Source organism: Curcuma longa, chromosome 1, assembly GCF_044706935.1.
Source record: "Curcuma longa cultivar G26 ecotype Majalengka, Jawa Barat chromosome 1, ITB_CL_G26_1.1, whole genome shotgun sequence".
Classification (NCBI taxonomy): Eukaryota; Viridiplantae; Streptophyta; class Magnoliopsida; order Zingiberales; family Zingiberaceae; genus Curcuma; species Curcuma longa.
The window spans coordinates 20,510,554-20,524,647 of NC_133861.1; the positions used below are offsets into that span (position 1 = coordinate 20,510,554).

A 14,094-nucleotide genomic window follows, 5' to 3' on the forward strand; every position below is an offset into this window, starting at 1 on the left:
TTCTGTTGCTTCATATCGAGTGAAGCCACTTCAGTTGATCTTTCTGCAGTTAGTCCTTATTTCACCATTCTCGCCGGTCGGGGGACTGATGTTGCCCATCTTCACCATTGCGCTAGCGAAATCCCCGAAGAATTTGGTAGAATTTTTGGCATATAAACTAACTTGAGAACCGACTAAACTCGATCCATTGAGGTAGAGTTGTTGGTCCGAGTGGAGGAGCCCCTTCTTGTTCAATAGATTTTTGTAGTAGCCATTGTCAAAAACCATTGGTGTTGACACATCGAGCGGCGATAAGTTGTTATCCTCGCCAAACATTGAGCAATTCGATCGCAATAGTGAAGCAAAAGATGAATTTATATTCTCGTTGCTATAGATTCGTGTTCGGAACACGGTGCATCGCGCTTGGCCTATTGTATGGGAGCCTACAAGAACATAGGTTAAAACTCAGAGCTGAGCAAATAGAGCTCAAAGTATATATAGATTGTATTACCTGAAAGAGCGATCATGTCGGTGATACTAAACCCCTTCTTAGCAAACGCAGAGATGAGAATGTTAAGATTTGAAAATGGACCCGGGAGATCGATGTTGGCTGAGCTTAAGCTAGCCGTGGTTGAGTCTTTCCTCCCTAGTTGAACCGTCCAAAAAGGACCACCTAACTATAAATATTTCAATTAAAACCATTCTATTTCGATAAAATTGAACCACTAACCTAATCTAATTAAATAGAATCTTAAATCTTAATTTAAGTTTAAACCTTTATTTTTTAAAAAAAAATAAAGGAAAATACCAAAAAAATCCCTCTCAAATTTTGTTAATGCCAAGATAACCCCTTGATAGTTCTAAATTTTAAGGGAATTATAGAAATTGCCCCCAAAATAAATTAATTGACACGAAACAATTTAATATTCAACAAACTGTATTAATTAATTTATGGAGGGAGGCTACGTACGGCGGCGACGGCGTCGCGGGCAGCGATGGCGAGGATGTCGGCGCAGGAGACGACGCGCGCGCAGGCAGCCTCGAGCCTCGCTTTGATGTCGTCGACGACCTCGAATCCCCTCAGCGAATCGCGGTTGGGGAACGCGGTCTTCTCGCCGGTGAAACTCCCGGCGACGTCGTCCAGCAGCACCGACGCATCACAACCCTGTTCCCGATCGAACTAATTAGAATTAATGCTGCGAAATCAATCGAGAGGAGGATCGGAGGAGGAACAGGCAGACGTTCTTGAACGAAGCAGTCGTGGAAGTGAAGCCGGAGCAGGGAAGCGGCGGCGCGAGGATCGCCGGCCACGGCGGCTCTCACGGAGCCGCCGATGATGGGCAGTGCAGCGGGGCAGCTGGTCTCGTAGAATTCCGGCGATAGCTGAGCTGAAACTGGTGGAGGCGCCGCCAACAGCAGCGGCGAGATCATGAAGAGGAGGAGGAGCAAAGGGATTTGAGAAGGCATTTCAGGAAGAATATTTGTTACTGTTGCATGGTGTGTGGGTTTATCAACGTCTGACTACTGTCTACGTGATGGGCGTGTTTAACTTCTAATAATTAAATAATCAATAAAAATTAAAATATCGTCCTTTATTTTCCACAATTTACTAAATGGCAAAGCTGATTTTCCATAGTCCTCGAAGTTTCATATTATATCTTTGGCGTGGGAAGTCAGTTGGCAAACTTTCTGGTCTTCTCTTATATGAAAGTTTAATAAACTCACACAAAATAATTTAATATTATGTTAATTTCAGAAACTCATGATTTTTTATGTAAGCTGTGAAACTCATGTTCAAGGCCATGATTATACTCAACAAGCGGTAAGTAATGTAATAAGTCTAGTTTGAAATATTTTAAATATATTTGAGAGATTATCAATGAACTTTGGTTAAAATTTTATGAAATTTTAAAAATTTAAAATTACTTCAAATTAAAATCATTACTCTTATGTGTTGTTTGAGAAGAGGTGGGGAAGGGTTAGGGAGGAGAGGCTAAATAAGGGAATGAGAAAATTTGATCATTGTTTAGGATGGAAAGAAGAGAATGACAAGCTTCACTCTTGCATGTTCATGAATCGCTATAATTTCTTATATTTCGATTTGGGATGTAAGAAAGAAGAACTTAAAAATATTTTATTTTAATTTTATTCCTATTTTAAAATATTAAATTTTAAATTAACTCATCTATTTAGATATCTTATTTTTGCACCCTCACACAACAACATCGTTACCGTCCAGTGTCAATAGCTCGCACTTCAAGACTTCGGCACCAGACTTCGTCGTAAATCTCTTTGACCAAGACTCATTGAGACAGAGACAAATAACTCCAATCTTATTCTTCTCCTCCTCTAAAGACAGGGACTTATTCAAAAGTATGCCTAGTCTATTTTAGGATGTTCCATATCTCAATTTCCAAATGCAATACTGATAAAATTTTATAATTTTTCATCCGTCCTCTATATGCATTATTTTTTAAGAAGTAAGTGTTATAATTTTATATATTTAACTTTCATTCCTCTTCCTTTCCTCTCAAACAAGGTAACATATATTACGTTAAAAAATCTTCTATCACTTTTAAACAAGAGGAACATAAATACTTTCATCCATTTCCCTTCTTTCCCGTTTCCCTTTCGTTAATGAACTTTCTCTCACCCCATCTAAACACGTTAAAAGTTTTTTTTTGAGTGTAATCATAGTATCAAACCTAAAGTCCATGATCTAAATTAACAGGTGTGAGACACAAACTCATTAAAAAAAACCTAAGTTTATACTATAGCTATAATATAGCAGCTAATAATTATTATAGTGACTGAATTGGTAAAGAATATTAATAATTTTGATTAAATTAAATTTAAAAAATTGAAAGCGATTTACTTTAATTCCGTATACTAACTGCGGTGTAGTTACTATAACAATATTATAATATCTCCTTTTACATAAAAAAATATATTAAGACACTTTTTTAATATTTATAATCCTTGAATAATATAGCGTGGATCATCATCCACTTATTATGCCAAATACATAATTATTTGAATGAAATTTCTTAGGTTAACGTATCATTTTAAGTGTATAAAACTGATGAAATTTGTTAGGATTAATAACTCAACATCTATACAGCTATAGAGCGATGGTAAAGGTGAGAACTTTTTAGATAATAAAAATTCAAATTTTATCCAAAACATATTACATTTGAAAATTTTCCCCATTTAACTATGCATAGTCTTCTCTATGGGAAGGAGATTTTCGATATCAAAATTTAAAATTCTTTATACTAGTTATAATTGCCTTTTATTTTCTTTTATTTTTTAATTCTAATATAATATAGATATTTAAGATTATAAAATTTTTCATAAATTTTAGTAATTTACCTTTCCAGTTATGGCCCTAACTGTCACATTTAAAATGACAAAATCTATGACTAAGATAGCAATCGATCCGTATCGAATCCAATTAGCTGTATAAATGTTGAGATCCTTTTTACGTAGATTCCCATCTATTAATAGCAAAAAAAAAAAACCACTTTTAGCAAAAATAAACACTTTCCATTTATTTACCATTTACCAGAATTCCTGACAGGTGGGCAACTCTCGTTAGGGTTGAGCATTCGGTTAAAACTGAACCGAATAAATTGAAAACTGAATAAATCGATTTTTTTTTAAACCAACCGAATTGACCGAATTTAAAAACCGAATAAACCGAATCGATATTTTATCGGTTAATTCAGTTTTTAACCGAATTAACCAAAATTTTTAAATATTATAAAAATTTTACTAATTAATTAGGGATTTATAAATTTATTTATTTAAAATTTATAAATTATTTTTTTAAATTTGAATAATTCGGTTTATTCGGTTTAACCGAATAAGAAATTTTAAAACCGAAACCGAATCGAATTAACCGATTTTTATAGAAAAAATAACCGAATTTCTGAAATAACCGAACCGAATTTTTTAATTCGGTCAGTTCGGTCAGTTTATTCGGTTTAACCGAATTGTTGCTCACCCCTAGAGGCCGCAGCGTGGAACAAGGAAGCGCCGAGCTCCCTAATCATCTGCCGCAACAGAAGACCAGACGCTACGGCTGAGTTTGCGGCCCGGTTCCTCCATTAGGATTTTGGATGGGTTCAATGGCACAACTTGCCCGGCTTGATCGGCCATGTCTTACAAAGAAGACGCATCCGATTAGTACGCACTTGCGAACTCCACGCGACCCTGGACATGTTCCCAATTTGTCCTACGTGGCGCATAACGATTGGAATAAAAATTGAAGGTAAGTTATCCTCGTGTAATATTAACGTGCGCAAACCGTATAGCCTATAAAGCGTCTTCTCGAGAACGAAGAACCTCGACCGGGTCAGCAATCACCTTCCGCCAGGCCCGGCATAGGCCATTAAGGCCTATGCCTAGGGCCCCAATTTTATTGGAGCCCATTAATATTTAAAAAAATTATTTTAAAAAAATTTTAATGAAATTTTATTGGGGCCCAACATTATAAAAAATTTTTTTATTGAGGTGTTGAATCTTATAAAAAAATTAAATTTTTTTATTAATACATGTATAGCTTATAGAATATTATTAACTATACCGGTTAGTATAGCTTCAACAGAAATAAATTTTTTAAAATTAAAATTAATAGTCTTATTTATGTTCAATAATTTTTCAAGAAAGATTAAATAATTCAGTAATTTTATTAATTAAAAAAAAATTATTAACAAAATTTAAATATAAAATTTTAATTAATAATTTTACATTAAAAAAACTAAAAAATTATATTTTATATAAAAATCTATTTTTAAATTAATAATTAGAAAATTAAATTTTATATAAAAATATATTTTATATAAAAGGATGAAAGTGATGAAGGAAAATTTTATATTTTAAAAAAATTATATTAAAATCTCTTTAGCCTAGGGCCTCATGAAACCTTGAGACGGCCCTGCCCTCCGCCTCCCGGAACCACTGCCTCTCCCTCTGCCGGCGGCGGCTGCGGCATCACCTCGCTCCCACCCTCCTGAGAGCCGCAATGTGCTGACTTGTGGTCGAAATCGCGAGTAGGTAATCCCTCAAACCCTCGCGTTGATCGTGTCTAGAGAGGCGTCCGCCCCTTCCATTAATTTCTTCGGCAAATAGTTTCCCGTGACTGAAAAAGTTCATCCATTGCTTCCCAACTTCTTGGTTCCATCCTTGCTTGATTCACCCTCTTTCAGTAATTTAGGCGTTGCGGATGCTTGATGTTGTCGGTATGCTTGCATGCTTGTTGCATCTGCTCGAAATCATGGATGACGAACAAAGGCGTTATCTTTTTAGAAGCTATCAGTTTTGGGGGGTTTTGAAGAATGATCCTATTGGGAAATGATTTGATTAAGAAGCCAAGATTGGTTTTTGCCATAGTTCATTAATAACATTCCCTAACGTGCTCATAGCTGTTTGGAAAATACTTATGCTTACAATTCCTTGCCATTTATTTTGATCCTTGTTTTGCAATTGAATCTTTCAATTTATGTTTTTTATATCAAAGTTGCTACATACTGATCCCAAATAGTTGGAACAAACACCGGTTGATTATGACTACTACATTAGTATAAGTGCCTCTTTCCTAACTACTTTCCCTTTGTTTGTGGGTTTAATAGCTAATATTGGATTAGTGTAGTATCTTCTATTGATGTTAGACTTTTGCTGCATATTTCCTTATTGCTGTTCTGTTTATCCAGATGGGCTCTATCTCCTTGCTCATAGTTAATTGAGAAAACTTATGATATAAATGATGTTGGAATTATACCGATCACGTCTCTTATTATACAATACATTACAATTCAGATATGTAAAATGATAGGTTCTTATATATATGAACCAGAAATGGAAAGAAGCCTATTGTATTCAATTTAATGTGATTTGATATAAATAAATTTTATAGGATTCTAAACATAGTAAAGAAAACTTTATAAAAATTAAATCTAATCGGTTCAAAATAATATATTTACTATGAAAATGAATTAAACTTAATATAATAGAAATTAAATCAAAATCATTATAAAAGAAGAAAAAGGATAAACTTTAGATTATACAATAGCAGTTTAAAGGTCAATGATTGTAGAACAGAAAAAAATTGACACGTGGAGACTTAGAATCGACAATAGTCAAGGTGAACTTGACACCTGATAATAGTTGCAACATACAAATCTTGGAACATTGATACACAAAATGAAAATGAGAGTAAATTGATGGTAACTTGGAAGTCATGTCATAGCGAAGTCAACTTCCATTCAACAAAATGGTAATTTTTTGTTGCAGAAGAATTTGTCAATGAAATTTAATATTACTTATTATATCAATCTGAAATAAATAACAATTTCAAATTATCATCAATGTAAAATATAAGCCTACATATTTTTATCATGAATCAACATTAGCATCGTCTATGCTATTATACTAATTTTAGCGTGAATATAATTTTATTTTTCAAATTTTAATATTAAAACTATTTTGTATGATATATAATTCTTTTTAAACATATTTTGTAATTTTTTAATCTGAACTTTATGATTTCATGACTCAATACATTCAAAAGTTCATCAAAATTATTCATGATACAAGCCTCAATTTTATGACCTTGACTAATTGATATTGTTGATTATCGATTTTGCCTTGACAAATTTTCCTTCTTCCTTAGGTTCTTTTTTTTCTAGGCGGCGAACTTAAAGCTCGGTCACTGAAGGATAATGTGGAAAATGCATATCTGCAACCATCCAATAGATGGAACTCGTAAGCATAGCATATTTCATGGCTCTGCAAATGGATATAAAAATCTACAGTTTTTGGTGGTTATTCTCTATTAAAGATGCAGAATTTTGTTTCTTTTCTTAGCAAATTGATATTAATCGCCAAAATATTTATTTTGGTCGAACACAGATGTAGTAGCATCATGTGGAACACTTCAAACTCTACTTTTCACTCCTGATCAATAGATTAACTCATCTTTAAAATGAAGTGTGGAAAGAATGTCAAAGATATTCCTCCGAATATTGATGTTCCAATCTTCTGAAGAAGTATCCTAGTCTAGAAAGTCAACTGAAAAAAACAACTCTTCATGCAAAAAAAGCTGTTTTTGTGCTTAAAAACCTATATCACATTTCTAAAACAATCTCATGATATTTCACCAGATAAACAACCTTATCTTAGTGCAGAGCTGACACTTATCAAGAGTTTAAAATTTTAGTCTTGTTGAGCTTACCAAATCCTTAATGCATTTGTTTTTCCAATCTTCTAGAAAATTCTTTTCTTGCTTTTAGTTAAACTCACAAAGACAACTCAATGTCAATTTTCAGCCTTTGAAGCACTTTATAATGGATCTTGGCATGGAGTCGATCATATTAGCATCAAGAATGGAAGTACTTTTGCAAAGATAAACTACAATGGTTCCATGGTTTTGGATAAAGTAGATGGTGATTGTTTACGTATGCGGTCTCGGAAAGCAAGCTCAAGTGATTGCAGCCACCTTTTGAAGCCCGGTACCGATGTGTGTGCACTTTCAGGTCAGGTGTCATTGTGGCATGATGCTAAAATCATCACAATCAAGAAAACCCTTCATGATGATTACTGCACCTGTTTATTTAATGTTATGTTTTTTACAAATAAAACTACAACAAGTGAGAAGAATCACACCAATAATAGATGGGCCGAAGTGGTTCCTATTGAGAATATTTCCATACTTCAAAAGGTCCAAAGTGAACCTTGGGGAGATGGGTGTTACAAGTGGAACTCTACTGTAGACTGTGTCTCAAATAATAAAAGTAAGCTGCTCAATGATACAGTTTCCTCTGAGGTTGCATGGATGCTTGTGCTATCTACTCTAAAAGGAATGAGCTTTGATTTGAAGTTGGTGAAAGACAATTTAGTATATTTCATCCATAAAATGCAAGAAGATTCAACTGATCTAAATAATATGCAGTCAGAAGGTGCCATTGACACAACTCCTCATCCAACTTCCCATAAGAGAATAAAGGCTTTGCACTTCCAGATATCCAACAAGATACTGCGACCTAAAATTGTAACACTTCTCATGGAAGCTTCTGAGGAAATGCCTCCTAAAAAGACTTCTGAGAAAATGCCTCCATCAGGGGTTGAATCCTTTAAGGATGATGAGGGAAGTGACTCGGAAGTTGAGATTTTGTATCAAAAATCAAGTCTGAGGCATTCAAAACGGCTAAAAACTGCTCCTGATCGTTTTAGTAGCTATTCATCACCAAATTTTAACCGCCCAGCTAAGAAGATTCTGCTGCAAGATACGAATAAAGGTGAGTTACAACCATATATTCCTTTCACATTTGAATATTTGATGGATGAAGATCCAGCTTCTGTGGTATTGGGAGAAAAGAAATCATTGGAAGAAAAAACAACAATGCTACACTCGCAACATTCTTCTATTGCGAGCAAAGTGAAGCTGATAGGTTTTCACAAAAGAGGTCAACCCCGAAGTAAGATCTTAAATTCAGATGAGATTGACCATATGATGCCACGTATATACAAGGAATCAGAGAGCAGTAAAAAAACAGCAAATATAGATGATATTGACCTTATTATGCCACGTTTATATAAGGAAAGAGTGAACTGTAAGAAAGCAGCAAATCCAACTGAATGCAAAGATGCAATGGAGAAGTGCATGGGAACCATTAGAAGGCAAATTGAGGGTCAGTTTGAGTCAATTGTGAGAGAAGAAGCAAATCAACCAACAACTTTTAATAAAGAAGATGAAGATTTCAACTGGACACCATTGGCCAATACTCCTGTGGAGAAAGATGAGCATGAAGATTTGTGGAAAGAAATGGAGCATTGTCTGACATCAATTGCACTTACTGATCAGAAGCAGGTATAACCAATTATGAGAAGTTGAATTTGTTTTTATATGATACCTTTTGCAAAACGGTATGTGTGTCCCCTTGACAAATTTTGAAGTAATACTAACATTTATAAAAGATAAAGCTTGTCCAAGGGGATGGAGCCTCTGCAAATACAAGTATAGTTTCTTGAAAAATATTTTTAACATTCATCATTTTTTTTTAAAATCAACTTGCCATATGACAACGAGATACATTTTAATCGGCCAGGAAATTGAGAGTTCTGCAATATGGGGAACCATTTTAGTTAAACAGCTGTTAGATCTATATGTTTGTGTGAAAGTCCTTTCTTACTAATGTAGGGAATGAGCATTTGACATGGAGGAATGTTGTTTCAAATACTGCCTTTTCTATGTAGTCATGTGTCTGTTAGCCTTCTTGTCTCTAATTGAAGGTGAAGTTGTCTGATTGGAATAAAGGTCCTTTTTATATGGTTGGTTGTATGGATCCTATTCCTCTATTGATTTATAGCTGAGACTACTTTTATTCAGAATATTTAAATCTCTTGAATAATGTTATTTTAGCTAAAGTTTCATCTCTCTCAAACTGCATCCACTCTCTTGAATCTATTCAACTTATCTAACCATCGGTTCTATTAGTCGTGTTTGAGCATGACCATAACATCTTAACTTACTGTCTCTCATTTTAAAATGAAGTTCCTCCTTGTTACTCCCTGATAATAATATTTTTTATTTATCTTTTTTGTTAACTCATATTTACATTAGCATTCTCATCTGAATTACATTGTTCCAATTCATTGATACATAAAGTATTATGGATTGTACCACAGTTTATAAAATATAATTTAGGCTCAAGGGGCACACAGTGATCATGCAAGACTCTAGAAGTTCCTTTTCCTTTAAATCACTCAACTAAACCTTTTAACTTCACCTTCTTGGTGAATAATGGACTTAAGATAAGTAGAACTTAAAAAATTTGATCTCCATCTGTTTCAGTTGTACTCTTGTTAGAACTTAAAAAAATTGATCTCCACCTTCTTGGTGAATGATGGATTTTTTAGTTTCTATCAGCAATTCAATCTTTGAGTTTAATGAAGAGTTCTAGTATTTGACTGAAAACTTGGCATGTGGATGAGACTATAATCGATAAATATCTTTAGCACCATTTTCTTGCTTCTGTTTTATATTATCAGTACTGTGAAATTGAGGATGTTAACTTGCTATTTGTTAGGCTATGGACATGGAATCCCCTTATGAAGATGCTCACGATTCAGTCGAAGATGGTGAAGAAAAATGTCAGCATGATTTCAAGTTGGATGAGGAGATAGGACTAACATGCCGATTATGCCATGTTGTATGCACAGAAAGGAAATATGTTTTCCAATCATTTGTAAGCATCCAAGTACCAACTTCCTTTTTTTCTTTCTGGTTTTAGCAGAATTTGTTCTCAAAGATTAACAAGCTCCATATTTGTTTCCTACAGTTGAAATGTAATGATTGGGTTTCATTTAAAGAGAAATTTGATGCTCAAAAGCTTGACTGGGTCGAAAAATTAGACATGGATTTGAACTCCACTAGAGATCCCATTTCCTTGAGAGAAAATTTGCTGTCAGAAACTTGTGAGAATGTATGGAATTTAATAGATGATCTCCAGTCAAAATTACATCTTCATCAAAAGAAAGCATTTGAATTTATTTGGAGGAACGCTGCCGGGTCTTTGGTTCCTTCAGAAATGATGCAACTGCCGGAGAAAACTGGTGGTTGTGTGATCTCACACTCTCCCGGGTCAGGGAAAACATTGCTTATAATTGCATTCATTGTCAGCTTCTTGAGACTATTTCCTAGAAGTCGACCCTTGGTGCTTGCCCCAAAGTCTGCCATTCATACCTGGCGCAAGGAATTTCAGAAATGGGAGATACCAGTTCCTGTTCATCTGATTCAAAGGGACAGAAGCTATGAGAAAGAAATTCTATTTTACAAATATAAGCTTCTGTCTCGGAGGACTAGAATGCCAAATAGGAAAATGATGAAAATAATGGATATGCTCGAAAAGTTAAGACAGTGGCATGAAAACCCAAGCATTCTGATGATGAACTACTCTTCCTTCTTCTCCTTAGCAAAGCAAGACTCGAAACTTGAGTATGTTAGGTTCATGGCAGAAGTTCTACTAAAAAGTCCTGGGATTTTGATTCTTGATGAGGGTCATAATCCAAGAAGCACCAATTCGAAGCTAAGAAAGCTCTTGATGGAAGTTAAGACAGAAAATAGAATTCTTCTATCAGGAACTGTTTTTCAGAACAATTTCGAAGAATATTTCAATACCTTAGCTTTGGCCAGACCTAGCTTTGTTGATGAGGTTGTCAATGAGTTGGACTTGGATCCACATAGAAGAAAGCTAAACCGAGAGAAGAAAAAGCATCGTAAAGAGAGACTAGCAAGGAAGCTCTTTGTGGAAAAGATTGGGCAAAGTATTGAATCGAGCCAAGAGCATGACAGGAAGCAGGGGTTTGAGCTATTGAATAAAATGACAAGCAGGTTTGTTGATGTTTATGGAAATGAGATATTAGGGACACTCCCTGGTTTGGAAATTTACACTATCATGTTGGCGTCGACAGATCTTCAGCAGAAGATGTTGTCGAAGTTACAAAAATCAATAACACACAAAAGATACCCTATCGAAGTGGAGTTATTGATTACAGTTTGTACTATTCATCCATGGCTGGTAACAACAGTAAATTGCGTGTCAACTTATTTCAATGCTGAGGAGTTGACAATCATCCAAAAATGCAGAGAAAATTTGGGGATTGGTTCTAAAGCAAAGTTCTTAATTGATCTTGTCCACAAATCCAATATCAGGGGCGAGAAAGTTTTGGTTTTCTGTCATAATATCTCTCCGCTGAACTTTTTCGTCGACATGTTTAAGCTCATCTTTGGGTGGAACAAAGGAGAAGAAATTTTGGTTCTTCAAGGTGATCAAGAGCTGCCTGTCCGTGCAAGAATCATGGACAAGTTCAACGGTGACACTGATGGCAAATGCAAGGTGTTGCTCGCATCCACAACAGCTTGTGCCGAAGGCATTAGCTTGACAGCGGCATCTAGATTGGTCATGTTGGACTCGGAGTGGAACCACTCGAAGACCAGGCAAGCCATTGCTCGTGCATTCAGACCTGGACAGGATAAAGTAGTCTACGTCTACCTGTTACTAGCATCAGGAACATGGGAAGAAAGCAAGTCCCGGAGCAACGCACGCAAGGCTTGGATGTCAAAGATGATTTTTCTCGGGCGGTATATCGAGTTTTCTTCTTCCAAACAAGTGGAACATATCGATGACGAACTCCTGCATGAGATGGTGGAGGAAGATGAGAGCAAATCCTTGCAGATAATCCTCAGACCTGACTAGATCCCAAAATCTTTTGCCACAAATGTAAATGTGAGTCTCCTATTTCTCTTCCAAAACTTGCCATTTTGTCTTGATAGGCATGAATGAATGATCGATCAATACCTATTGTCATTAACAAATATAGCTTTCAAATCGAAATCTTAGTATTAGAAGTTCATCAAGGTGTTTTTTCTTCCGGAAAGCAAGCTATGACTTGCTTGTCTTTCCCGAATATCCTCTCGATGGAAGTAAGTTCTTTTATATGCTTATGAATTACTGACAACAGGATGGAAAGAGCTGAAAGGAAAATTCAGAAATGGTGATGGTTGATCACGAGATTCACACACTGCACCTAAAAGAGTGAAGAACTATGAGCTGGATCATCAACACTGACATGAATGAAATTAATGCCATGAAATTAATTTGATGAGGTGATGCAGTTTTTGGTGTGCTTTTCTGATTGTCATTCCCAGCTCAGAGATGGAACTAAGCCATGCATCTACTTGCACGAGGAAAGGGACAGTTGGGGGGGACAGAAATGGGCATGGTAGGGTTTGGCAGTGGGGTTTAGCTGTGTGTGAATGGAAAGGGGCTGGTTTGACCCTTAAAGATACGTTTTAGGGTTTGAGGTTTAGGATTTTGATTCTTGTGATGGGGCGTCAATCGAAACTAGATAGGCGTCATTCGGTCGAACTTACATTGTCATGGCCTAACATGGTTCGACCTGCGCTTGGCATGACTCAGATCTTATCATGATAGGGCTGCACTTGACACAACTATGCTTGTGGGCCCATGTTTGGTGTGAATTTACTTGTAGATCATGCTCGGTCCTTAACTAGAGGTTGCGGTTAGATCGGTTGAGAATAAAGAGGTATTTTGGGTAGAAAATTATAGATGGAGGTGCTATTTTGATATTTTATTTTTAAATGAGACACTTTGATGATGGATTTGATATAAAATTTTGAGAAACATTAAAATAATTTGAATTTTTATAATTAAATTTTATATTTTTTTAATATTCTCCATCGATATATCTGGCACTCAAGTCATCCAAGTAAATCGAGATGGACTCGGATACACTTACATTTGTAAGAGCATCTGCAATGCATGTTAATGGTTCGTTAATAACGAAGAGAGAGAGAGGATTAGCCGTGCTTGCCCATGTGGCAATGGCAGCCACACTGAACGCGTTCAAACTTGTTAACGCGTTAATGCTGCAGTGGGTGGGCCAGCCCCTGCCTGGCCCACCTTTTTATTTTTTTATTAATATTAATGGTGTTATACAGGAGCATTACAGATGCTCTAATAATCGTAGAATCCATCTATCTCATCTATGAATACTATTTAAATCTATCTCATCTTGAATGCATTCATATTTGCTTTCAAGGGACTATGATGCAATGATAAAAAGTAAAACGAACTTCCTATATATAAGATTCAAATTTCACTCAAAATATATTATATTTGAGAAGTTTGAAAAATTTATGACATTGAACTGTCCTTTAGGATCCATCTATACTTTAGTGGTTGGTGGAAAATTTTTATGGAGTTAGATCGATCACTTTTAGGACTAATCAAATAACTAGATTATCAAAAATATATATATTTTAAATCTATCGATCAAAAAATTAGTTTAGTATGATTTCTTAGCTAAATTGATGTGTTTAAATTGATCAAAATTAAAAAAAAAATCCCGAGCTATATGCAAAGTAGAGCGCTTTTGTAGTTAACTAGATATTCATGGATAGACTTCCGACTACAACATATTACGGATTAATTTTCTCTCGTAGGAAGACAATCCTGGAGCATTAGTTGTTGAGCGAAGTACTATTCGCATTTCTTGATTTATTCTATTGATCAATAAAAATTCTTGTGGGAT

At 35.2% G+C, this 14,094-nt stretch overlaps 2 protein-coding genes across 2 annotated transcripts; one reads left to right on the forward strand and one right to left on the reverse strand.

Annotated features, from left to right (window-relative positions):
• Nucleotide 1: 1 nt before the first annotated feature.
• On the reverse strand, nucleotides 2-9,073 carry LOC141821520 (cationic peroxidase 1-like). Its single transcript, XM_074708924.1, has 4 exons — nucleotides 9,050-9,073; nucleotides 950-1,144; nucleotides 491-656; nucleotides 2-422 (listed from the first exon to the last, which is right to left on the reverse strand). Exons 1-4 carry the CDS (start codon nucleotides 9,071-9,073, stop codon nucleotides 31-33), a joined length of 777 nt encoding a protein of 258 aa, XP_074565025.1. The 3' UTR covers nucleotides 2-30.
• LOC141821500 (SNF2 domain-containing protein CLASSY 1-like) lies at nucleotides 4,979-12,350 on the forward strand. The gene is made up of 5 exons (XM_074708914.1): nucleotides 4,979-5,037; nucleotides 6,653-6,744; nucleotides 7,308-8,848; nucleotides 10,068-10,226; nucleotides 10,320-12,350. The coding sequence occupies exons 2-5, from the start codon at nucleotides 6,702-6,704 to the stop codon at nucleotides 12,234-12,236; spliced, it is 3,660 nt and encodes a 1,219-aa protein (XP_074565015.1). The 5' UTR covers nucleotides 4,979-5,037; nucleotides 6,653-6,701; the 3' UTR covers nucleotides 12,237-12,350.
• Nucleotides 12,351-14,094: the final 1,744 nt, after the last annotated feature.